Raw genomic sequence first — 24409 nt, 5'->3', positions numbered from 1 at the left:
ACCGGAGGCCCCTGGGCAAAGTCCTGGCCTGTCCTCCACAGGCTGGATCGTGCCCCTGCCCTCACGGGGCCGCAGCAGGAGCAGTTCTGATGAACAGGGAGCTGCTGTTCAGACACCCCCACGGGGCGCGCTCCCTCCCCGCTGGCCCTGCTGCTGCTGGGCAGGGGCCTGGGAGCCCTGCGCCCGCCCCACAGACGAAACTGAGGCCACAGGAAGGGCATTAAATAACGTGATTTTATTTCATGAGAGAACCAGCAGCCTCACTCTTGAGCCCTCGCCCCACCCCTCAGCCCCCGGCGCCCGCGCTTCTGTCTAATGCCGGTAATGGGGGCTCCGGGATCGGGACCTTGAGCGCCTGGAGAGAAAAAGCAGAGGGACCCCTGAGGTTGGGCAGGGAGCCCTGCCCTGTGCGCACACACGCACCAGCACGCTTCAGGGTCACGGGGGCTTCAGTGATCAAGGGAGGAGGCAGCCCCTACACCTGGAGGGGGGCAGGGTGGTGACAAAGGAATCAGGGCTGTGACCTCCCGCCAAAGGGCAACTGCCTTCCCAGGGGGCTGGGTGGCTTGCTTACCTTCGGGAAGAGCTGTACTCGCGACCTAGAAAGGGAGGAGAGGATGAGGATTCGGCGAAGGCCAGGGACAGGAGTGGGCGCCAGGGCGGGGCTGCTGGTGGGTCGATGGCTGAGGCCGCACAGGTGCTTCCAGTCCACCGCCCGGACTGCGGCCCGTGCCCTCAGCCCGCACGATGCCCCGGGAACGCATCTCTCCTCATTCCCGCAGTGCGCGCACAGGGAGGACAGGGACACTCACTGTATCGGGGGGACGGCGAGCGGCTCTGCCTGCTGTACTGGCGCTCCCATTCTTCCCTCTCCTTCTCTCGGCGTTCCCGCTCCCTGCAGGGGTGGGGGTGAGGGGGAGCCTCAGCTCTAGGCCCCAGGGGAGAGCAGAGCAGACCACGGGGCGGTGTTGCTGCCGGCCACCCTGGAAGGGAGGGCACGGGGCGCAGAGAGGGTGCTGGCCGGCTCACTCGCTTCCTGACACACTAGAGCACAAGGACTTACACGCTAAGGGCTTAATTGGCCTTCGTCACAATGACCCTATTTGCTACCCCAAGAGCTAGGTTTATGGGGCGCCTGCTCCGTGCCAGCCCTGATCTCACCGAATGCTCCCAGTGAGCCTGTGAGGTGGGACAGTGTTGTGTCCCATGGAGCAGATGTGCAACGTGAGGCTCAGGCAGAAGAAAGGCCCACCGCTGGGGGGCCAGAGGCGGCACCAGAGCCGGTCAGACTGACAGCCACGCGGAGTCCCCGGGCACTCCGCCTCCGTCTCCTGGTGGAAGCACGGGGCAATAAACAGCAGCAACTACCAGCAGCAGCGCTAGCTGATCAAGCTTCCCGCATCCGGACGCCAGGCCCCCGCTGGGAGCCTTACAGCAGGATCCCGCAGAGGCGGGCGCCTTATTACCTCTGTCTCACAGAGGAAGGAGTCCCGACTCGGACAGGTTAAGCTGCTTGTCCAAGGACCCACAAGTACGGGGTGGAACCAGAAATGAGTAACAGGCGACATGGCCTAGTCACTGCCAGACTCCCCTCCTTGCCAACAGTGGGGACCATGGACTCCAGGCCCGCCCACGGGCCCCGGGTGGGCTGAGGCCCCAAAGGCACTAATCCCCAAGCTACACCGTGAGGTTGGCACCGAGAGGGCCAGTGCCTGCTCCAGAGCCACACAGAGAAGGGCAGAGCTGGCCTGGGACCCCAAGTCCATGTGACCAGGCACCGAGCCACTCTGCTCTGCAGTGGAGAGTGAGAGGGGAAGAGAAACAGAGGGGAGCAGAGGGAAGCCCTGCCCCCGGTGCTGAGCCAGAGCCCGCCAGCGGCTGCGCAAGTTCAGTCGCTCCACAACATTCACGGGGCACCGCCTCAGCGTTCCCTGGGCTCAGCACACGGCGAGCGGGCGGCCAGCAGCCAGCCCTGCCGGCTCAGTGGGGACGCTAACGGTGAATGAGTAAACAACAGACAACGCCAGCTGCTGGGGGGGGGGGGGGGGTGTGTCAGTGCCATGATGACAGCGGAACGGGGCTGGAGGAGGGAGCGTTCGTTCGGCACGCTTCTCTAGACAAGAAGGCCAGGGAGGGCCTCCCAATGAAGCGAGGGAGTGGCCTGGTGGGTCCCGGGAAGAGCGTGCTGGGCCAGGAGAACAGCAAAGGCAACGCACGCCAGAGGCTGCAGGAGTGGTGGAGGTCGCAGTGGCTGGAGATGCCAGGGGTGAGGGATGAGGCAGGCTGAGGGACAGGCACAGGGACACAAGGCTTTGCTTGCATCCACCCACACTCGGGCAGGCTCTAACTAGGAGCTGGGCCATGAGCGGCGGGCAGCCCTGAAACAGGCGGCTGTGGCCCGATACAGGGAGCGAGCAGGGGACGGTCTTACTTCATCCGGATCTTGCGGGCCATGGCGCGAAGCTCGTCTTCCCGCTCCTGCGGCACAGACAGACAGAGATGCAGACACACGGAGGGCTGTGAAGGCAGCCGGCAGGGCGCCCCGGACGGAGCCCCACCCTTACCCCACCCCTACCTGGCGCTCATGCTCCTGCTGTATCATCTTCTCCTGCGCTGCTTTCTTATCCGCCTTGACTGTGGGGAGGGAGGGACACGGCGGCTGAGGGGTGCTCTCAAGACCCCCTTCCCAGACGCAGAAGCTGAACTCAGAGAGGCCGACCAGATGACCAAGGCCCTCAGCACGTGGCCGCAGAGGGGGCGCGCACCGCTCCTCCCCAAGTGCCTCCCTGTCCAGGAAAGGGGAGGCCTCCCAGGGCCAGGCTGGAGAGAGGAGCCGAGAAGACGGGGACAGAGAGGGGCACATACACTGCCTGTTCAGCGCCTTCTGCATCCTCAGCTTCAGCTTCTCCTGCGGCGTCAGCTTGGGCTGGGGAAGGGGGAGAAGAGGCGGGAGAGCGGGTGGGTGTCCCGGAGCTCCCACGACCCACCTCGTCCAAGAGCCTGGGACTTGCGGGGGAACGTGGAAGGAGGAGCAGGCGGTGGACACCTGCCACAGGGGGCTGGGAGGCCCAGGGACAGCCGGAGCCCCGGCGGAATGAGGAGGGGAGGGGGACACGGATCTCATGGGGGCAGAGCCCTCCCAGCCCCCCGACGCCCGGGGCTGGGTCTCCCGGCCCGCCCGGCCCCCGCAGGCCCACCGGGCCCAGCTCTCGGGCACTGCTGCTGGCGGGAGTTAGACGGGCGAGTTCCAAATTCTTACTGACTTTGGCAGCTCCTGTCTCTTTACCAGCGGCAGGTTCGGTCCTGGGAGGAGGAAAGGGCAGCTGCCACTGTGACCCCCTGCACTGCCCTCGGACCACAGAGCCAGGCCACGGGCCTCAGACACCCCAGGGAGAGACAGGTCCTTTCGGATCCCTCAGGACAGGGCTACGCCCCTCTCTGACCCACATCCGAGGCAAGGCCATGTCCCCCAAACTCCCCCAGACTCTCAGGGCAGGATCAAGCCCCTTCGAAAAGAGAACTGTGGCGTCGCCCTCCCCACCTGAGGCTGGCACCCCTCTCCCCCGGCCCTGCCCCCGCTCACTTTTTCAGCTTCTCGCCCACAGCAGGGGACGCCGCCGGCCTGGTCGGCTTCTCCCTTGGGGGTGATGGCGAGTGACTCTGGCTGCGGCTGCGGCTGCGGCTCTGGCTGCGGCTGCGGCTCTGGCTGGGGCTGCGGCTCCGAGTCAGGCTGCGACTACGAGACGGGCTGAGGGACCAGCTGCTGCGGCTGCGGCTGCTGCTGTGGTGCCGGGGGCCACGGCCGCCCCGCCGGTACCGGTCCCCTGAGCGGGAGCGGCTCCTGGGGACAGAGTGGGACAGGAGGGGGCTGTGAGGCTACAGGGACCTCGTCCATGCACCCCTCGCCCTGGCTCGGAATCTGCAGTCCTCCTGCAAGGTGCTGTGGTGGGTCCCGGGATGACTCCACTTCTCTCCTGCCACTCTGTCCCAGGAATGCCCTGAGCTGCTCCCTGACCTGGCTCAGTCTCTCAAGAGAGACCCCTCTCTGGATACCCTAACCGCCCTAAGATGGCTCTTGACTTCTCACTCACCAGACACCCATTCACCCCCTTCCCTGGGCGGTGACCTCTGCGAGGACAGGACCCGGCTGGTCAGCTCCCCCTTGACATCCTGTGTCCAGCTCCGGACACCCAGGTGTGACGTCATCTACACCCTCACCACCTCCTCACAGTGCAGGGGCCCAGGGTATTGACACCAGTGGGGACCACCCCCTGGCCCCTCTCCCCACCTGTCTGCAGCAGAGACCCACCCGGCCCAGCCTGGGATGCGCAGCCCCCTCATCTCTCTGCTCAGGACCCGGGGGGCTCCTGAGCAAGGGCTCACCCTCAGGCCAACATTCAGGATGTGACCAGGCTGCCCCTTCCCCCAGCCTTTCTCCTGTCATCACCCTGGGTGAGGCTACAGGGCCTGGAAGCCAAATCCAGGCCACACACTGATCCTGTCGGGCCTGTCCTGGGTTTTTACAAAACCCAAACTTGTCGGCAAAATTGAGAAAACAAGAGCTGTCCTTTAAAAATCCAGACTCTCAACTTCTCTTGAGAAACCAGAAGACTGGGCAACACTGGGCCTGCCACCAAGTGGCCACTGACCCCATCGTGTGCTCCGCAACTCCCCAGGGCCCACCTGGGCCCTCTGTTTTACCTGCCAGACCCCGTGGGTAGCTGACGGGATCCAGGCAGCGACCAACACAGGCAATGATGTTGACGACCACACAGCACTTACCAAGTGGGGGCCCTGTGCTAAGGACTCACATGGATTACTAGTCAACCTCTACAACCACCCAACGAAGAGGATGCTGCCTCTATTCTACAGGCGAACGAACGAGGCCCCAAAGGTTCGCCAGCAAGACCAGAACGACACCCAGGCAGTCGACTGCGGTCCTTGCTGCATTCCCATAAGCAGCCCTGGCCCCTGGGGACAAGGCTGGGAAGGATGTCCCAGGCCCTGGATGCTTTATTTCCTGCCTGTCTGCAGCACTCACGTCAAACCCTGCCTCCTCTGCAAAGGACAGCCTTCACTTTACCGGCCCCTCCCCACCCACGCGTGCATGCACGCGACCATCTCCCCACGGAGCGCCCTAGCCCCGCGGACCAGTGCCTGCTGCAAACCACAGGCCACCTGGAGCGTCTGTGCACCTCCAGCCCCTCAGCCTGGGCTTCCCAGGGAGAAGTGCACTCTGTCCCTGCCCCATGTCCCCGGGAAGGGCACTGTGCCCTATAGTCACATGTCCGGAGCGCCCGCAAGGGGGCATGCCTTTCCTGCCAGCCTGGCGCTTCCTGTCGCAGGGCAGTGGCCCGCCCACCATCCTGGGAGGCCCAGGTCTCCCACCCCCCGCCACACACCCAGCCACACACACCTGCTTCTGCGCCGGGGCCCGTACCCCCCCCGCCGGGCGGGCGAGCGGGAGTAGCGGTGTCCATCCCGGGAGCCCCCAGCGGAGTGCCGCCGGCCACGGCTGCGGGACCGGGAATAGCGCCGGGAGCGGGAGCGGGAGCGGGACCAGGAGCGTGAGCGGGAGCGGGCGTGGCGGCCAGAGCGGTAGTAGCCCCCGCCACGGCGCGAGCGGGAGCTGGAGCGGGAACTGGAGCGCGAGCTGGAGGTCCTCGAGGCGGAGGAGGAGGAGGAGGAGGAAGAGGAGGAGCGGCGGCTGCAGGCGGGGCACGGGGGGCCAGTCAGCACCCGCCTGGACTGTGGCCCCCCGCTGCCCCGGGTCCCCCCCACGGTGGCCAGGGCCTAAGGCGGGCAGCGTGAGCGTTACCGACCGGGCGCTGGCATTGCGTCCCGGTGCGGGGCCGCCGGGCTGGGGGGGTGCGGGGGGCTTCCCTGGGGCGGCCCCTGATGCGGCTGCTGCAGCCGCAGCTGCGGCGGCCTCCTCGTCGCTGCCCCCAAAACTGGTGATGAAGGTGATCTTCTCCTCGCGGCCCGGGGTGGGGGAGCGGGAGCGGGAGCGGGACTCAGAGCTGGACTCCGAGGGTGACCTGCAGAGTGGGGAGGAGGGGGCTCAGCGGCCAGGCTCCTCGGGCCTGTCTCAGAGGACCGTGAGCACTGCAGAGCGACACAGGGAACAGCGTGGCCCCGAGCAACAGCACCACCGACAGAGCCCGAGGGCAGACAGACACCCAGCGACATGACAGTCCGATTCGTGACGGTGAGTCCGTTCAAAGTAACCAGGCACGGGAGTGACAGGAAACTACTGATTCCACGGGGCTGTTACAAAGGGACGAGCAGATCTATGCACTTAACGTGAAAAGATCTCCTCAATATATATGTCCAAGTTGGGGGAAGCAAGTTCTAAAGCATAGAGTGTGGCACAACCCCCTTTTTGTAAACCAAAGCCCCAGTGCCCCTCACAGATCCCATGTGCTGAGCACTAACCTGGGCCAGACGTCCCACCCAAAGGGGACAGGCCTCACCCCACCCATCCCCCAGGAGCCCTGAGGTGCCGGCCCTTCCAGCCCATTCGGCAGGAGAACTGAGGCCTGCCCCCTCCACGCCCTGTGTCAACTGCCCCCACACGCAGGTGACACACGGTATGTGGCAGGGCCATTCCGTGCCTGTTGTTTCCGGGAGTCCACATTAAGCAGACTTTTGCTTTCAAAGTCACGCCTTTCTGCCACGTTTGGCATTTTTAACACAAGAACGCATTACGTTTAAGTCAAAAAATTAAAGGCGGCTCCTGTTTAAAGGGAAAATGGACTGGGAACAGAGGCTGACATTCTGGAAAACAGGAACGCATTTCAGATCCACAGCTGACCTGGGTGTAAGAGCCCAGAGCACACCACCTGGGCGGAGCTCTCAGGGAGGCCTAAGGGTGACCCCCGCCCCTCCATCGGGGGTTTACTGGCGGGCGCCCGGGTCCCGGAACTCACCGCTTATAGGGGTCGTAGGTGGGGCTGTCTCGGCGGGCGTAGCTATGGAGAGGAAAATGGAACAAGGAGGGCCTTGAGAACTGGGCGGGCATGAACCGGGCCTAACCCCCCAAGCTGGGCACCCAAGGCCAGGCCCAGGGCACGGAGAGGAGCAGCTGCCAGCCAAGTGATGGGCCTGCCTTGAGCCCACTGCTGACCTCGCCCCTGATCTGTCCACAGCCTGGACCTCGGCCCCACCCCACCAACCACGTCCCAGACCCGTCCTGACCCTGAGCGACAAGGACCTCAGCAGCCTCAGTCCGCCTGGCCTCCAGACCCACCTCTGGAAGCATCCCTCCTCCCGGTCCACACCTCCGCGTCTGCTAATTGGGTCCCAGCTTCCACAGGATGATGAGGATGAAACCAGAAGAGCTAACATGTCTGAGAAGCTTACTACGTGCCAGACACCAAGCACTGGACTTGGATGAACTCAACTGCTCTTCAGAGCGACTCTGTGACGTGGGGGCTAGGATTACTTGCTCTTCACAGGTGAGCAAACCGAGGCCCAGAGAAGTGAATTCACTTGCCCAGGGTCACAGAGCTCATAAATGCAGCAGCCGGCATTCTGACCCAGGCCACGTGGCCCTGAACCCATGTTCTTATGCACTACACTGAGTCGTGCCTCTACAGTGATGAGGACGACGATGAGAATCAGTGCGACTCTGTAAGGAACGTTTTCCAGACCCCATACCAAACCCTGAACCCACAACAGGTTGCTTAAGCCTCATGGCGACCCTCAACTACTCCACCCGAACAGAGAAACATGGCAAAGAGAGGCATGGGTTTGCATGGGGCCGCCAGCCTCAGAGGCTGGGCAGGCTCTCCCGGAAGCCGCTCTCCAGCCCGCAGCCGACCACCCCTCAAATGTGCCCAGGCCCAGGCTGGGGACACTACACAGCCCCTGTCCTGGGAGGGGATGGTGCCTCTTTGCCAAAGGAGGAAGCTGAAGCTCGAGAGGACCTCACTTGCCCAAACTCTGACATCCAGGAAGCGGCCCAGCAGCAGAAGCAGGTCGGAGTCCAGGGCCAGGCCCATGCCCCTCGCCACTGCCCTCCACTTTGCCAGCCCCCATGCCGCCTGCACTGGCTCCCGGGAGCCCAGCCAGGGCCTGAGTGCAGCAAGGTGTGGGAGTGGCTGGCAGGACAGGGTGTCCACACCCCGCTCCTGGCTGCTCCCCGTCTAAACCTTCCTTGTTCACTGCCCCGCCAGGAGGACTCTCCCTGAAAGCCAAGAGCCCGGCCCCGAAGAACCTTCCTGAGCCCCAGCGCCCTGAACCAGAGCCTGAAAGACTGAGCAGGCACGTGCGCACAGGGCAGGCCCACCTACCTGGGTGGGCTGATCTTGCGGCCCCTCAGCCGCTTCTCCCGGAACTCCCTCCGCTGGCGCCGGGAGCGCCGGCCCTGGAGAGGGTGGGGACAGGCTGTGAGGGGCACGTCCTCTCTAAGGCCCGCCAGCCCCCGCCCAGCCAGGCTCAGCCCTCACCGAGTACATGGCCTTCTCCTCCTCCAGGGCCTTGGCGTGTTTGATGGCCTCCGCCTCCTCCTTGTCTTTCCGGAGCATCCTACGGGGGGATGAGGGTCACAAAGGAGGAGGGGGCAGGCCACAGGCAGGGTCGTTGCAGGCGGTGAGGGAACTCATGCCACCCTGGGGTCTCTCAACCATTCGGCACTGTTATGCATCACCTACTGCGTGCCAGGTGCTATTTCAGATATCAGGGACTCAGTATTGGAAAAAAAAAAAAAAGCCCTCGCTGTCGTGGGAGCAGACGGACAATGACAAGGGACCGTAACACGTGGTATGTTAGACGGGGGAAACATGACGGGAGAACAAGTCACGGAAGGGGGAGGGAGTGCCAGGAACAGGCAGAGGCTGCTGCGCTGTCCACAGTGAGGTCAGGGAGGCCGCAAAGAGCAGGTGACAGCTGAGGAGACACCCCGGGAGTAAGCTGCACAGACGGTGCTGGGCCCACGGCACACAGAGGGGCCCAGAGGCCGGACAGGGCAGCGGGCACTTGAGGCGTAAGGAGGCCGCGGAGGCTGGGTGGGGGCAGAGGGGCAGAGGACCAGACGGCCGAACCCTGCGGCCAGGGCGAGGACGCTGGTTGCTCCTGAGCGGGGCAGGAGCCACAGGGCTCTGGGCAGGGGTTGCTGGTTCAGACTTGGGGTTAGCCAGATTCTGACTCAATGCCTGTTAACTGGAGCTATTCCATGTGCTCTGCACGGGCTGTGACACGAGGCAGAGGCTCAACCAGCAACCAGAGGGAGCCAGCCAGCGCAGGAAGCCTCTCCACCAGAGGGCGCTGCCACCAGCCCAGGCACCGGGGGCTTCCAGCGGTCACAGCCCACAGGCCACACGGAGCCGGGGCGCCTGTTTGTACATAGGTGAGGCTGGCTCACGAGTACCCCCCAGTGAGCTGGGGCAGCTGTGTGCGTGAAACCCTCGGCGCAGGGTCCGGCACACAAGTGCTTGGGAGCAGGGTGGCCGTCAGCACTGGGGGGAAGGACAGAGACGCCAGGCCCACAGGGCGGGGAGGGGTGCTGGCCAGCAGGCCTCACCTGACGAAGTCGCCGTCGGCCATGCCATAGGTCGTGGCCTGTTTGTTGAGGTCGGCCACCTGCTCCTGGTTCAGTTCGTCCACGTCCACCTCCACGTCTGCACCAAGAGAAAGGCTGTCAGGGGCCAAAGCCAAGCAAGAGGACAGGGGAGAAGGGGTGGTGCCCCGGGCGCTGAGGCGGGGGCGCCCACCAGGATGGAGGCCTCTGCAGGAGGAACGAGTTGCCTCATCTCGGCATCCTGAGGCCGGCACAGGGCTTGGCCAGAGGTGAGCACAACCAACGGTGGGGGCTGTGTGTGTGGGGTAATGATGAGGGGCCAGTGAGCGGCGGCGGGGTGGGCGAGCAAGGTGTGTGGAGGAGTGATGTGAGAGTGGAGTGAGCGGGGGTGGACAGAGTGGAAGGATGTAGATCCAGGGCGGGAGGAGGGCAGGGCGCGTGCACACAGGAGTCTGGGGGCAGGACGCATGACGGCTGAGTGGATGGATGCTCCACACAGGCAGGAATGAGGAACCGGCTGGTGTGGTCAATGGAGATCCAGGGAGGGGTGAAGGGTGGGTGGGCGATGAGGGCGGCTCCGTAACTGGATGAAGGCTCAGAGGAGAGAGGAGGAGGAGAGGCAGAGGCAGAAGAGCATGGAGCCAGAACCTAGCTGGGGACAGTATCATAAAAGCACTGTCCTAGAAGTGAGAAAGGAGAGGGACAGAGGGAGGCCAGGAGCAGAGGAGCACGAGAGGGAGACAGGGAGGACGGCAGGGGGCTGGAGCGCCCCGGGGCAGGGGTGGGAGAGACGGGGCTCATAAGCACGCAGCGTCCCACAGAGGGGGAGGGACAAGACACAAAACGATGCCCAGGGACTGCGGGGGGGGAGGGCAGAGAGGGGACCCCACCGATGTCGGGGATGACCTCATCTTCGTCCGAGTTGCTCTCCTCCTCGGCCGGTGACTCCTCCTCCTCTGGCTTCTCCGCTGCCTTCTCTACCTCGGCCACCGTGCTGTCCTCATACGTGTAGCCAATGGATGCCTTCTTCTCCGCCAGCCTGGGACAGGGAAGCCCATGAGCCAGGGCAGCGCCCAGGGGAGAAGAAGGACCGGGTGGGACGCAGGCCAGGTCGAGGGCCCGCACACTGAGCCCCTGCACATGGGCCTCTGGAGCTGCAGGGCAGCACGCCCTCGCCTCCAGGCCCTCCCACATTCTCTCCTCCAGCCTGGAAGCCTCTGCGCCTCCTCCACTGGCTCCTCCCTCTTCCTCCAGGGTCCAGCTCCAATGTCCCATCTCCTAGGAAGTCCTCCCTGAGGTGGGGTCAAGCAGCATCCTGGCCCCTCAACCCCACCCATGTTGGGTCATTACTGTTGGGGACAGGTCTGTCTCCCCTACAACCAAACCATGAGCCCCGAGAGGCAGGGCCCAGATTTATCTTGGGTAACAACACAGTCAGCTTTGCCCAGAACAAAGCAAGGGCCGAGCGCACGTCTGCTGCTGAATTAACTTAGTCACATTCCCTGTGCTGGCCTTGTCCTAAAAGTGGGGCCATGGATAAGGATCAGACATCCAGAAGCCTCCGGTCATGTCCGTGGAAACTTCACATGGACCAAAGGAATAAGTGCTTAGGATCCCAAAGGGGTAAGCCTTGGCTGCAAAAGGAAGGAGTCAGGGCTCCAGGACCACTGTGGAACACGTGGGCCGGCAAGTGCCCTGGAGGCGGGGAAGGCCATCCCTGGCAGGAGGGGCAGCATGTGTGAAGGCAGAGGGGGACCACGCATGGCCAGACAGGAGTGGAGAAGAGATAAGCGAGACTGCCCCATCGCTGCTCTCCCGAGATAGAGACGGGGGTCGCCCTGCACCGGAGGCCACTCCCCCCAGCCACTCCTGAAGGGACACAGCCTTGAGAAGCCCTCTCCAGAGGAGCAGCCCTTTACAAGCTCCATCTCCTGTGGTCCCTCATCTGACAGGAGCACAGCAAGGTGCAGAGGGCAGGCCTCGGGGGCAGGATGTAAACCCAGGCCTGCTCCCCCAGGGCGCCTCCCACCACCCAGCAAGCTGAAACGCATCCTGGAGGGCTGTCAGCAAACCCCTTCCCCCGGCCACCACTGCCTCCTCTAAACATTTATTAAGTGAGCGCCTACTGTGTGCTCAACACCGGCTCCGGCTCCAGGAGACCAAGGTGGACAGGAGGGACGAGGCCGTGCCCTGGGGGCGCGCGGTCCTGCTGCCTCCCCCAGCCCCGCTGCACCGCAGCCCCAGACTCACTTCTTCTTCTCGTCCTCGCTGGGTCTCTGGAGGCCTCCGTACAGCTCGTCGATGTAGATCTGGTACAGGCACTGCTCCTCAGAGACTGCGGCAAGGCAAGAGCTCGCGGTCAGGGGGGCTGGGGACACTGGGAATTCGGGGGGGGACACAGCAACGCAGTGGGGGACAGGACGGCAGGTGCAAGCCGAGCGCAGCCGAGGACCGTCCTGGGTTTCCAGGTAATCACAGACTGTGCGTGCTGGCGACACAGCAACGCAGGAGGGCCCTGGCTCCAACCCGGCGCGCCACAAAACTCAGGTCAAGCGACTCAACCTCTCCACGCCTCCGTCTCCTGCTCTGTGGAGTGGGAGCCCCGCAGAGTGAGCACCTGGTGCTTGGGTGCTGCTACTACTATCACGGTTAGGAGGCCTTTGGCCGGACCCTCCAGAACTATAAACCTATCCTGAGCGCCGGCCGTGCCCTGGACCCTGCGGGCCACGTCACTGTGTGCCCCTCTGTGGCTCGGTTTTGACTGAGTGGGTTGGGGCACCTGGGCTCTCGTTCATCCACAACATCCAACTTGGGGGGCTCAGCAACGTCCCAGAGCCCACCCTGGTCCTCCCCACAGTGAGGCACACGTGCCTGACTTGCTCTGGGCCCCTGGGCCAGTCCCCTTCCCTCCATGGGCCTCAGCTTTTCTATCTGTAAGGCGAGGTGGCTGGGCTGGGGGAGCCAGAGGTGACACAGCACAGCCCTTAGGCTCCAACGGCCACCTCGGTTCTGGCCCGCAACTACAAAGGCCGGAGGAGAGGGCCCTCCGCCCCGTCACACAAGCCGCCTCGCTCGCCCGGCTCCAGACACGCAGGCCTTCTCTCTGGCCCCCAGCAGGGCTGTTCTCATGGCCCGGAGTCCTGCGGCCTACCTCTCCTCACCGTGGGCTCCTACGCGCCCTTCACTGACCCAGCCTCAGTCAAGCACCTCAGAGAAGAGCACATCCCCTGTCCTCACACCGCCTTGGTTTGTACCTACCAACCCCGCTTCTGACTATGTGGCTATTTCCCTCTCCTCCCCAGACCCCTGATCCCAGAATAGTGCCCGACACGCCACAGGTGCTCAGGAATTGTGGGGATGAATGAATGAACGTGGTCAGACAGAACTAAGGCAAACTCTGGCTCCATCACCGAGAACCCACGTGGCCTTGGGCAAAGGCAAAACAACAGAGTCGACAACGATGAATTCTCGCCTCTAAGGCCTCACTGATGGCTAGAATCCTGGCCATCTCTGACTTTAGAGATGCCGAAACGCCTATCTTAGAATCAAAGAAACGTGGGAATAGTGACCCCTAGAGAGGCCGACTGTGTGGGTTGGGTGTTGAGGCGTTCTGCCGCCCTCACAGAACCCTCACCACCACCCCGAGGGACAGACAGCATCACCACCACCCTTCTCCAGAAGGGGATGGGGACCCACCAGGCTGAGGGGCTCGGGCGCGGCCCACCCTCCCCTTGACTGTGCAGGAAAGCCCTGGGGGGTAGTCTCAAACTCATTCCCAGGAGGCGAGCCGGAGTCCGGAGCCATCGTTGGGAGGTAGCAGTGATTGGGGACACAGCGTTCCCCTCAAACCCTGAGCCTTGATGTCCTCATCTGTAAAATGGGGTATCACCACCCCTACCTTGCTACATGGTTGTGCAGATGTAATGAGGTAATACAGACAAAAAAAGCCCAAGTCTGTGGGGGTCCAAGCGCCCCCTGGGCCAGCCCAGAGTGGGGAAGGTCTCTCTGAGCCCGTTTTCCCATTTGTGAAGTGGCAGTGGTGACGGTGTGGAGAAAAATCCTGGACGTATACAAACGCTTGGCAAATTGTCACACTGTCTAATAAAATTTCCTCTTTAGGGCTGACATTCTGACCCATGCAGGCAGGGGAAAATATACAGAGGAAAAAAGCATGATCTTGCTATTTTCCCTGACTTTTCAGGAAAAAAGCCCATCGAGTCAGAGGGCACGGGCTGTGGAAGTGGCCCTGGGAAGACCAGCCAGTTCAGCAGACAGCTCCTGTCATGATTCCAGGGCCGGAGACCCCGAGAGGGACAGATGTGGATGCGGCGAGGCCGTGACAGAGCTGGGACCGACCCAGGGCCCCTTCAGAGAAAGCAGTGGGATACCACTTTCCTTCCCAAACTCGTCTGGTCTTTAGGCCTCCAGGGACCCCACAGCCGCTCCTCCCACCCAGGAGCACTCACTGCCAGCAAAGTCGTTCTGCACCAGGCCGCGGTAGCGCTCGTAGTTACATTTCCGTTCGTCCGACTCCTGTTCCGGGGAGCTTTGGGGGAGGGCGAGGCCTTGAGATCAGAGGGAGAGGGGAGTTCCCACCCATGCCAGCAGGAAGCAGGAGGAGGGAGCTGGCTCAGGCCTGGGGGCGGGGACTGCCCTTGCATGCCTCCTTCCTTGCCGGGGGGCCAGGCAGGTAAGGGCCTGGGAAGGAAGAGGCGCTGCTGGGGCAGATGCCCTGCCTGGCAAGCCCGGGGGCGGCGGCTTACATGGTGGTGAGCAGCGGCGGGGTGTAGTCAGGGATGTGGTCCAGGTGGGCGCGGACGTCGAAGCGGTCGATCATGTTGTTGGTGTCCCCCTGCCAGGGCATCCTGAAGTGGGGAGCAGGGCAGCAAGAGCTTAGGGTCCCCTCTGCCCAGGACACAAAGTGCCCGTTCCCTGCCACCTCGAGCTCAGGGGCCTGGCCCTCAGCCCCCTCTGGCCCCCTGCCAGGGCCCCACCCTCACCCCACCTCTCCATCCTTTAACGTATTAAGCCCTCCGAATCCACATTCAGGCTCCTGGCCTGAATACTGCCCTGGGGACACTCAGGCCTTACTTCTCAGAACGAAGCAAGAGTGGGGAACGTGAAGCAGGTCCTAGGGGTCACTTGCAAAGCCTGTCACCCGGAAACATCCCCTCTGGCAACCTACTCCCTGCTTCGTCTGGGCCTCGGGCTCTGGCCCTGCCCACCCCCCTCTGAGTCCTCCCACCAGCACTGCCCCTCGGGGCCTCCATCTCAACCCCTGCCAGTCTCCTTAGCCGGTGACTGTCACGTTCCCATACAGGCCAACTCTTCCCTGCCTGAGTGCCCCAAAGTCTGTCCACACCCCAGGTCCCTTCTGACACCCAGCCCTCAGTCACAGACACTCCCCTGCCCCCACGCTCAGTCTTACATGTTAACAGGGCTCTCGGCGGCCAGGGCGACTGCGGAGTCCAGGTGCACCTTGCAAGCTCGGCCGTGCACCTGCAGGAACTGGGCCGGGTCCTTCTTCTGCAGGGACGGACAGCACAGAGGTCACCACGCAACCGAGCCCCAGACCCTGCCTCCCCCCCACAAACCCAAGCCTAGCAGCGAGCTCACCTCTGACGTCAAGCGGGCCATACTTCAGAGGTAAGCTGACCCGCACGGGGTGGCGGTACTAACAGGGGCCACCTAGCCTCTAGGGGCAGGGGAAGGGATTCCTCCAAAGCAGTGGCAGAAGGCTCTGAGCTCTGGCCCAGCGTCGTGCACAGACAGCGCCGACACCTCCCCCACTAAAATAGCATCCCCAGCTCTTCACCCCAGCCCACCCCAGGGCCACGCCTCCACAGCCAGGGGTGAACACTTCCGCCAGGACCCGGCTCTAAGACACGAGGCCCACAGGAGCACATGGAGAGGTGATCAGTGTCCCTGCTCCTCCGAGAAAGGCCTGCCCGAACCAGCAGACACCACTGCACACTCACCAGAATGGCTAAGAGTGAGAGGCCAGACGGCACCCAGCACTGACAAGAACGGGAAGGAATGAGATTCTTCAAAAAGTTCAACAAAGCATTGCCACACGTCCCAGAACTCCGCTCCTAGGTGACTCCCCGACAGAACTGAACGCAGACGCTAGACACCCGTGCACCAGTGTTCATAGCAGCACTATGCACAACAGCCCGCAGGCGGAAACGGTCCAGACGCCCGATGAGGGAAGGGGAGGGTCAAAACATGGTGCTCCCAGACAACGGAGAATGTTTGGCAATAAAAAGGAATGGAGGGGCCGGCCCAGTGGCGCGGCGGTTAAGTTTGCATGTTCTGCTTTGGCGGCCTGGGGTTCGCCGGTTCGGATCCCGGGTGCGGACATGGCATCACTTGGCAAGCTATGCTGTGGGAGACGTCCCACGTATAAAGTAGAGGAAGATGGGCATGGATGTTAGCTCAGGGCCAGTCTTCCTCAGCAAAGAAAAGAGGAGGATTGGTGGCAGATGTTAGCTCAGGGCTAATCTTCCTCAAAAAAAAAAAAAAAAATCATAAAAATATTTAAAAAAAAAAAAAAAAAGGACTGGAGTGCTGACCCAGGCCACGACCGGGATGGACCCTGAGAACACAATGCCAGGTGAAAGAAGCCAGTCACAAAGGCCACACGGTGTATGATCCCATTTTTGTGAAGGGTCCAGCAGAGGGAAATCCATGGCGACGGAAAGGAGATGAGTGGCTACCCAGGGCTGAGAAGGGGGCAGGGGGAGCCAGGGACTGACCGCTAACGGGTACAGGGTTTCTTTTTGGGGTCATGGAAATCTTCTAAAATTAGAACGTGGTGACGGTTGTATAACCCTGTGAAACTACTGAGAGCCACTGAATTGTACGGTATATAAATTATATCTCACTAAAGCCATTTAAAAAAATAAAGGGTATGGAGATGGAGACGGATGTCTCAAGTCCACGCCCCCCCAGGCCTGAGCCCTCACGCGTACGGGCGCCACAATTCCCGGTCACCGGAACCGCACCAGGAAAGGGTAAGATCTGCAAGCAGCGGCTCCCGCCGCTGGGCTTCCCGCGCGCGGGGCCCTGGCCGAGCTCCAGCTGCGTGCCACGTCAGGGAACCCGCAAGAGCCACGGGGCGGGCTGCTGGTGCCACCCACGACATCCTGGCCAGGCTCTGGCAACACGGCCCCAGAGTCTGCCCCTGGGCCAGGCAGCATCTCCTCTCCCCGGACACTCAGCACCTGTCTCAGCTCCCTGCTGCCCTTCCCACCCCCAACCCAGTCCATTCCCCCCACGGCGGCTGGGCTGTCCTGCCACAGCCTGTGGGGCCGCATCCCTGTCTGCAATCTCCCCCTGCCCTGCTCCAGGCAGCCAGTGCCCCCCGCCACTCCCTGAAGACGGCGGGCACGTCCCACGCTCCGCTCAGCACCTCTGTGCACGCTCTCCCAAGGCCTGCATGGCTCCTGCGCACGGGTGCCCCTCATACATTTCAGACCTTCTTCCAGAAGCCTTCCTTGTCAACTCTACCTCAGTAGCTCCCCGACCACCCCTCGTTTACTCTCGCTCCTTTTCGTGCCTGTTTTCCACAGAGCACCTCACAGCCACTGATCACCTGTCTCCCACACCAGAACGTAACTTCCACGAGGCAGGGATCTCTGCTCTGTTCCCCGTGGTGACCCCCGCGCCTAGAACAGGCGTGGCCTGCAGCAGGCAGGCGCTCAGAAAACTGACTGGAGAAGAGAGAGAAGGAATCCTCACTGGCACATGAGGAGACTGAGCCCCCACAGGGAAAACCATCAGGAGACTACAGGTTTCCAAGGTGACCACCTCCTCACTGTCCCCATCATCCACCCCAAGCCCCAGCCAGCAGATGGGCAGCTGTACCAGCCACCGACCACAGCCAAGGTGGGGCCACTGTCCAGCCTGCGCCCGCTATGTGCCAGGCGCCAGCCAGCGTCTTGCTCCTCTCCCCTGAAGAAGATGAGGGTGGAGGAGCCCAAGACCACAGGGTGTGGCAGGGCGGTGCTGCTGGAGCCCAAGTCCGCGCCCTGTACCTCGCCGGCTCCCTGCGTCCGTCCTCTCAGGTCTCCCAGCTCCCTCAGCCCCGGGAGGGCCCCTCACAGTCCCGAGGCTGCGGGAGGCCAGATGCCAGCTCCGCAGCCAAGCCTCGGGGACGGCGTCTGCAGGACGGACTTTGGCCCGCATGGAAGGCCGCCAGCCGCGCCGGCCCACAGAAAGCAAACAGCGCTGGGCTGGGAGTGCAGACCCGAGCCCGGGGCCTGGCCCTGCGCCGAGACTCTGGAGCGGCCCACGGACCGGATCGAAAGCAGGGCGCCCCACAGCGTGTTTCCGTGTGCTTCCTTGCTCAGGCTTCTCGGCCGCGGGGGACAGGCGCTGCTCTTAGTGGCCCGCTCCAGAGGAGGGACAGGCACAGAGGGCTGAGGCCCACTTTCTTGAGACCACACCAGGAATACAAGAACCAGGTTGAGAACCCAAATGGGCCTGACTCCAAACTCCACTCTTTTTTTTAAGAGTAATTTTTTTTTTATTGTGGTAAAAAACATAAAAGTTACCATCTTCACCACTTGGGTTTTTTCAGGAAGCCTGGCCCTAAGCTAACACCCGTGCCCATCTTCCTCTACTTTCTATGTGGGATGCTGGCACAGCATGGCTTAATGAACGGTGCTAGGTCCATGCCTGGGATCCGAACCAGCACACCCTGGGCTGCCAAAGTGGGACATGCGAACTTAACGGCTCTGCCACCGGGCCGGCCCTTCACCACTTACCCCACCCCCCTCCCAAAAGATTGGCACCTGAGCTACCAACTGTTGCCAATCATCTTCTTTTTTTTTTTCTTTCCGCTCTCTCTCCCCAAATCCTCCCAGTACATAGTTGTATATTGTAGTTGTGGGTCCTTCTAGTTGTGGCATGTGGGACGCCACCTCAGTGTGGCCTGATGAGCGGTGCCATGTCCTCACCCAGGATGTGAACCAGCGAAACCCCGGGCCACCACAGCAGAGCATGCGAACGTAACCACTCGGCCACAGGGCCAGGCCCCCTTCACCACTTCTAAGTGTACATATAGTAGCTTTAACTAGAAGCACCTTGTCATGCAACAGATCCCTAGAGCTCTTTCATCTTGCTAAACTCAAGCTCTACACCCACTGCACAACAACTCCCTTTTCCTCCCCCAGCCCCTGGCGACCACCATTCTATTTTCTGCTTCTAAGGGCTTGACGACTTTAGATATCTCATACACCTGGAACCCTGCAGAATGTGTCTTTCTGTGACTGGCTTGTCTCTCTGGCACAATCTCCTCACCCTGCCTCCTGGCTGCAGCATGTGACAGGATTTCCCTCCCTTTTAAGGCTGAATTTCATTCCACTGGATGGACACACCACATTTTCTTAGTCCATTCATCAGTCCATGGACGTTTAATCTATTTCCACATCTCAGCCACTGTGAATCATACTGCAACGAACACGGGTGTACAAATATCTCTCCAAGATCCAAAATCCATTCTTTTTTTCTTTTTGAGGAGGATTAGCCCTGAGCTAACATCTGCTGCCAGTCCTCTTTTTTTTTTTTTTTTTTTTTGCTGAGGAAGACTGGCCCTGAGTTAACATCCGTGCCCATCTTCCTCTACTTTATATGTGGGACGCCTACCACAGCATGGCTTGCCAAGTGGTACCATGTCCGCACCTGGGATCCGAACTGGCGAACCCAAGGCCGCCGAGAAGCGGAACGTGCGAACTTAACCAGTGTGCCACCGGGCCGGCCCGCACCCAAAATCCATTCTTAACCAGAGGACTACTCTGCCTCCAAGGCCGGATGGGGTGAGAAGAGTTCACAGAGTCTTTCATTCCTTCAGTCAACTGTTAAGCAGGCACCTCTGTGTGCCAGGGCCTGTGCTAGGACCGTGGCAGTGACTGAGACAGCCCAGCCCTCACGGCTCACAGTCCCGTGTGAAGAGGGGGACGCCCGTCTCAGCCTGGGGCCTCCTGGAGGAGGAGACGCCTGAAGTGACTTAACCTATTTGCCACTTTCACATCAACAGGGATGAAAGAAGAACGTTGACAAGGACAGGAGCAATACAGAACTGGGTCGGCCATGGAGAGAGAGCAGGCACCAAGGACCAAGGAGGAGCACAGAAGCCGGCTCTGTGTGGCCGCAGCCCTCTGGCCTGCCACATGGACCTCAGCCTCAACACTCGCCCCACGGCCTCCTCTCTCGGCCCAAGAATAAGAGGAGAGACGCGTGTTTGCAGCCCGACCCCCTCCTCACAAGAAAGTGGCCACCAGCCATGCCCAGCCGCTGTCCACGGCTTGGCGGCTCAGATCTGAATGCTGATCACGTTCACATTCGGGGACAACGGCTGCTTGTACAGGCCTGCGCCACAAAGCACCCCACAGACACTGGTTCTTGTCCTTGAAGCCCTTCCCCATCACCCAATGAGAGCAGCTGGCCATCAGCACTGTCCCCAAAGGGAAAATAAAGCTCAGGGAGCTCCCCCACTAACAAAGACGAGAGCCTGGGGTCCCAGGCCTTCTGAGAGACCCCAATTCCAGCCTTCTCTATCTGGATGAAAATTCCAGCTCTAACTTGGAGTAACTTCAGTAACAGCAAGAGCTGGCACTGACTGAGCAAGGGACCCCGGGCGGGCCAATGCTCAGTGGTCGCCGCGCGCCATCTCACTCAACGCTCAACAGCCCCGTGAGGGAGGGGCTCCTATCCCCCACCATTTGCGGCAGACCATTAATTGGCAACCCACATCCATCCCCCTCCTTTGGTAGCAACAGGACTCCTACTGCATCCAGCACAGGCCACGCAGAACACAGTCCATGCCTCTCAGCCTTCCTTGCAGCTGCATGTGACCGGGGGCCACTTTCTGACCAGTGGGATGTGAGTGGAAGCGTCAGGCGCAAACATCTAGAAACTTTAACAACTGGCATGAGCACCTCGGCCCCTTTCCCGTCCCTTCTTCCTCCCTGCTGGATGGCACGAAGACATGAGGCCAGAGCTTGAGCAGCCCTCTCAGACCTGGAGACAACACCGGGAAGAGAAGCCACGTGCAGCTCAACAGCAAAATGGTCCCCGAGCAAAACTGACCACGTCTGGCCTTTCATGTGAAGAGGAAATAAATTTCTGTTTTGTTTAAGCCACTGATGTTTCAGGTCTGTTATTCACAAGCAAACCCTTCCACATGCTACATCCCTTGATGTGCACAAGAGGAAACCAGGCTCAGGGAGACAGTCGCTCGCCCAAGCTCACACTGTATGTAAGTGCAAGAGCTGGAATCTCAGCCCAGAGCCCTATGAACAAAACTCTAAGGACCTACCCGTTTTGGTATTTTGCCCGCTGGCTGTGCCACCTGGGACAAGTTGCTGCACCTTTCTGAACTTCTATTTCTGCAGTGGAAAGCCCAGGTGAAGAACTAAGAGAGGGCAAGGGTCAGAGAGTGTGGGTTTGAATGCCAGCTCCGCCCTCTCGTTAGGTGACTGTAGGCCAGGACCCTCTGAGCCTCAGTTTGCTCATCTGTAAAATGGAGATAGCAGGAACCACCTCCTCAGCTGGGGTGAGGGTGTGACGGAGCGGGGACGCCTGTCCAGGGCTTAGCACAGTGGTTAACACACAAACGCTCACGGCTTCAGCCACGATTATCAGCATCACCTCTAACACATGGATCAGCACCAACCCCTCAGCCCTGCTGAAAAGACTAGAAAGAACGTGCCAAAGCTGTGGGCACTGGGTCCAGCACCCACGGGCCCTTCATAAAAGGCAGCCCCTCGTTCCTGAGCACTGACTGTGTTCCTGGCCCACTGCTGGGGCCTCAACGACGACCAACACAGACCTGAGCCCTGCCTCTGTGGTCAGGGGACAGTTATTCTAGCGCCACCAGAGACACGCCCTCCCTCCAGCCCCGCGGTCCCTTCCTGGGTGACACAAGAAGGGACAAGCTCTGGGGCTGGCCCCGTGGCCGAGTGGTTAAGTTCGCGCGCTCCGCTGCAGGCGGCCCAGTGTTTCGTCGGTTCGAATCCTGGGCGCGGACATGGCACTGCTCGTCAGACCACGCTGAGGCAGCGTCCCACATGCCACAACTAGAAGAACCCACAACGAAGAATATACAACTATGTACCGGGGGGCTTTGGGGAGAAAAAGGAAATAATAAAATCTTTAAAAAAAAAAAAAAAAAAAAAAAGAAGGGACAAGCTCTCAGAGATTCTTCTCCTAGGGCAGGAGCAGCATCTGTCTGCTGGGAGACTGCGGGGACTCAAAGAAACCGCGCATCGAAAGCTTTTCTCACATAGCCTGCTCCCTGACGAGGATCAATTCAAGTGGAACTGCTATTGTTAATACTATTCTATTCATCAATTCTTTCAAACCACATTTGTTGGGCCCAAGCTTGGGATGCAAACGTGACCCAAACACACTTAGTCCCCAGTCTTACAGAGATGTGTGTGTTAAATTCCACAAAGGAGAAGGACAGGAAGCCAGGGCAGCCATTCACAGGGGCACACCTAACTGAGCATGGGGGCTGAAGGGAGACTTCCCTGGGGACTGAGATCTGACTGATGAGTATGGGAAGGGCTCATGCAAAGGCCCTGAGGCCGGAGAGGGCTACAGAATTCCAGGAGGTAGACTTACACTTTTTGTACGTCTTTTGTGTTAGAAAAAGTCACTCTAGAGAGATAGAGAGCAGGGTGGTCTGAGTCTGGACCCCTGTAAAAGCCAGACCATGCAGGGCTTTGAAGGCTGTATTGAGGAGCCCAGGCTTTCTCTCAAGGGCACTAGGGAGCCACGGAGGAGTTCTGAGCAAGGGAAGGACAGGTCAGCTTTGTGCTTTAGAAAGACCCCTTGGGCCCCGTGAAGAGGGCAGATTGGAGGGGGCGGGAGTGGAGGCCAGGAGACACGGAGGAGGCTGAGAGAGTGACGCAGGAGTAAACGGCAACGTCTATGTAAACACCATCTAGCAGAACTGACCCTAATAAACAAGTACTACTTCAAGCTGGGGTCCCAAGCACAGGGAGGAGGTAAACAGGTGAAAGGAGGCATTACAGACACAAGGCCCTGTGGTGGCAGAGATGCCAAAGAGGACAATGGAACTGCCCAAGGACGAAGCTGAGAGGCTGGTAGAGGCCAGACCCCAAGGGCCTTTTAGGTTACAGGAGGGACGGAGTTTGGTCTTCTCTCCAGAAGCAACCGAAGCGTCAAACAGGAGAAGGAAATGGTCAGTGTTCACATAACGAACATTGACGGGGTGCCAAGCCAAACCTCAAGAACGGCTGGGCTCTTCTGGCCACCGTGAGCAAAGCCATAAGCAAGAGACACACGTTGTGGAGGCCAGCCTTATGTCTGGCCTGCGCTGAGTGTGACAAAGACTTCCCTTCCTCCTGCTAACCCCAGCTCTGCACTGTGAGGCCACAGCAGACACAGGAGGCTGTAATAAACGGAACGCCTCGGGTTTAACCCGTGATTATCCTCGAGAAATGAATACGTATTCTCCCGAGGAATCTGGGCTCTTGTTCTGACGTATTTCCCGGCCCAAATTTTACCAGGATGACCGGGGACCCACCCTCAGGGGAGCTCCCGACCCGGATTGAAGGCCGGGCACTCACGATCTTTTCGTAGTACTCCCGCCTCCGCTCTGCCCTCTTCTTGTAGTCCACCATCATGCCTCGAAGCTTCCGCTCATGCTTCCGAGCCTCGTGCCACATCGTGGTGAGGCCGAGCCCGAGGCCTCCTCGACCTGGGGGATGAGGGGAGGGGAGCGTCACATGGGCTGTAAAAACCATCTGGGCAGAACCAAAGTCACCTAACCAGTTGGAGACGGAGCTGATCCTAAATGCCAGCTTCGGGGACGGGAAGTGAGGCTGCAGAACGGTGCGCCAGATGCTCCAGCGCATCCAGGACAACTCCGATTCTGAAAATCCCCAGGGAGGATTCTGGACGGAGCATCCCCGGGAGAGGAGGGTCTTGGGCTCAAGGAGCTGGAATGGAGGATAAAAGCTTTTGGAACGGAAGGAGCGAGTGTTTGAAGGTCTGGAAGCTGCTGGGGCCGTAGCTCAAGGGAGGGGGAAAGAGCTGAAGGGGCTTCCACCAGGGGCCACGCGTGGGGGTGGGTGGGAGTTGCAAGAGGATGAAGATAAAGGCAGGAGGAGGAAGAGGAGAAAGACTACGGAAACAGGAGGGGCATTGAGGGCCGAGGGCAGGTGAAGGGCGTGGAGGGAAGACGACAACGCTTCGGGGAGGAGGGGGAGACAGGGCAGTGCTGCAAAGAAAGACCAGAACGGGGCTGAGGTCTACAGAAGGAATCCGGAGGGGGAAGGGAGCAGAGACCGAGCGAGGCGGAGCCGGCAGGCGGGGTGGGGGGGTTTAAGAGCTAGGCCTGCGGACAGGGGCGGAGCCCGGGGCTTGGGCAGGGCCCCAGGACCAGGTCTGGGCCTGAGGGTTCGGGCGCGCCTTTGACAAGGAGGCGGGGACCGCGGCAGGCGGCGGGGCCCACGCTGCGAGTCCGGGCCTGCGGCGGGGGGCAGGGGCGGGCCTGAGGGCCGGCGGGCCGGAGGGGGAGCGGGGCTGGCGGCCCTCGGGGCCGGGGCCGAGCGGAGGCGCGCAAGAGCCCGGGGAGAGGCCGAGGCGAGGGCGCAGCTGGGCTGACGGCCGCCCGCAGGCCAGGAGGTCGGGCCCGCCGCCTGCACTCACCGGCTCGTCGCCGCCTCCCACCTCTGCGCCCGCGCGCTGCCCGCACCGGAAGCGGAAGTGGGAGGCCGCGCGCAGGGGGCGGAGCGCGCTTCCGCTGACGTAAGGGGCGGAGTCTGGACGGGGCGGAGCCTGGGTGAGGGGCGTGGCCAGGAGGAGGGAGACGGGAGAGGCGGAGCGGAGGAGAGACTGGAGGCTCTGCGCAAGCGC

The 24409-nt window shown here is 61.3% G+C and overlaps 1 protein-coding gene across 3 annotated transcripts; it reads right to left on the bottom strand.

Moving 5' to 3' along the window:
- Positions 1-216: 216 nt before the first annotated feature.
- CLASRP (CLK4 associating serine/arginine rich protein) lies at positions 217-24317 on the bottom strand. 3 transcript variants are annotated; one of them, XR_011543801.1, is made up of 21 exons: positions 24203-24293; positions 23119-23249; positions 14949-15046; positions 14284-14385; positions 13987-14066; positions 11771-11855; positions 10411-10559; positions 9524-9620; positions 8451-8529; positions 8295-8368; positions 6930-6971; positions 5823-6038; positions 5417-5707; positions 3584-3841; positions 3260-3303; positions 2866-2926; positions 2576-2634; positions 2432-2478; positions 813-895; positions 575-599; positions 217-355 (listed from the first exon to the last, which is right to left on the bottom strand). XR_011543801.1 is itself a non-coding variant. In XM_070632930.1 (21 exons), the coding sequence occupies exons 2-21, from the start codon at positions 23215-23217 to the stop codon at positions 313-315; spliced, it is 2028 nt and encodes a 675-aa protein (XP_070489031.1). In that variant the 5' UTR covers positions 23218-23249; positions 24203-24317; the 3' UTR covers positions 217-312. The 3 variants fall into 3 exon arrangements, 2 of the variants coding, with proteins under 2 accessions (XP_070489031.1, XP_070489030.1); XM_070632930.1 differs by having other exon boundaries at positions 3264-3303; positions 24203-24317; XM_070632929.1 differs by having other exon boundaries at positions 3264-3303; positions 23076-23249; positions 24203-24261.
- Between the last annotated feature and the right edge of the window lie 92 nt (positions 24318-24409).

Source organism: Equus przewalskii, chromosome 9, assembly GCF_037783145.1.
Source record: "Equus przewalskii isolate Varuska chromosome 9, EquPr2, whole genome shotgun sequence".
Classification (NCBI taxonomy): domain Eukaryota; kingdom Metazoa; phylum Chordata; class Mammalia; order Perissodactyla; family Equidae; genus Equus; species Equus przewalskii.
Note: the sequence above shows the minus strand (reverse complement) of the source record. Positions and strands in the feature narration are given on the sequence as shown.

Coding starts and splice junctions, on each gene's coding strand:
- CLASRP (XM_070632930.1), bottom strand. CDS start 23,217: ATGTGGCACGAGGCTCGGAAGCATGAGCGGAAGCTTCGAGGCATGATG. Junction 2,635..2,865: donor GAAGGCGCTGAACAGGCAGT/GTATGTGCCCCT, acceptor CCCTCCCCACAG/TCAAGGCGGATAAGAAAGCA. Junction 896..2,431: donor GCCCGCAAGATCCGGATGAA/GTAAGACCGTCC, acceptor CCACCCCTGCAG/GGAGCGGGAACGCCGAGAGA.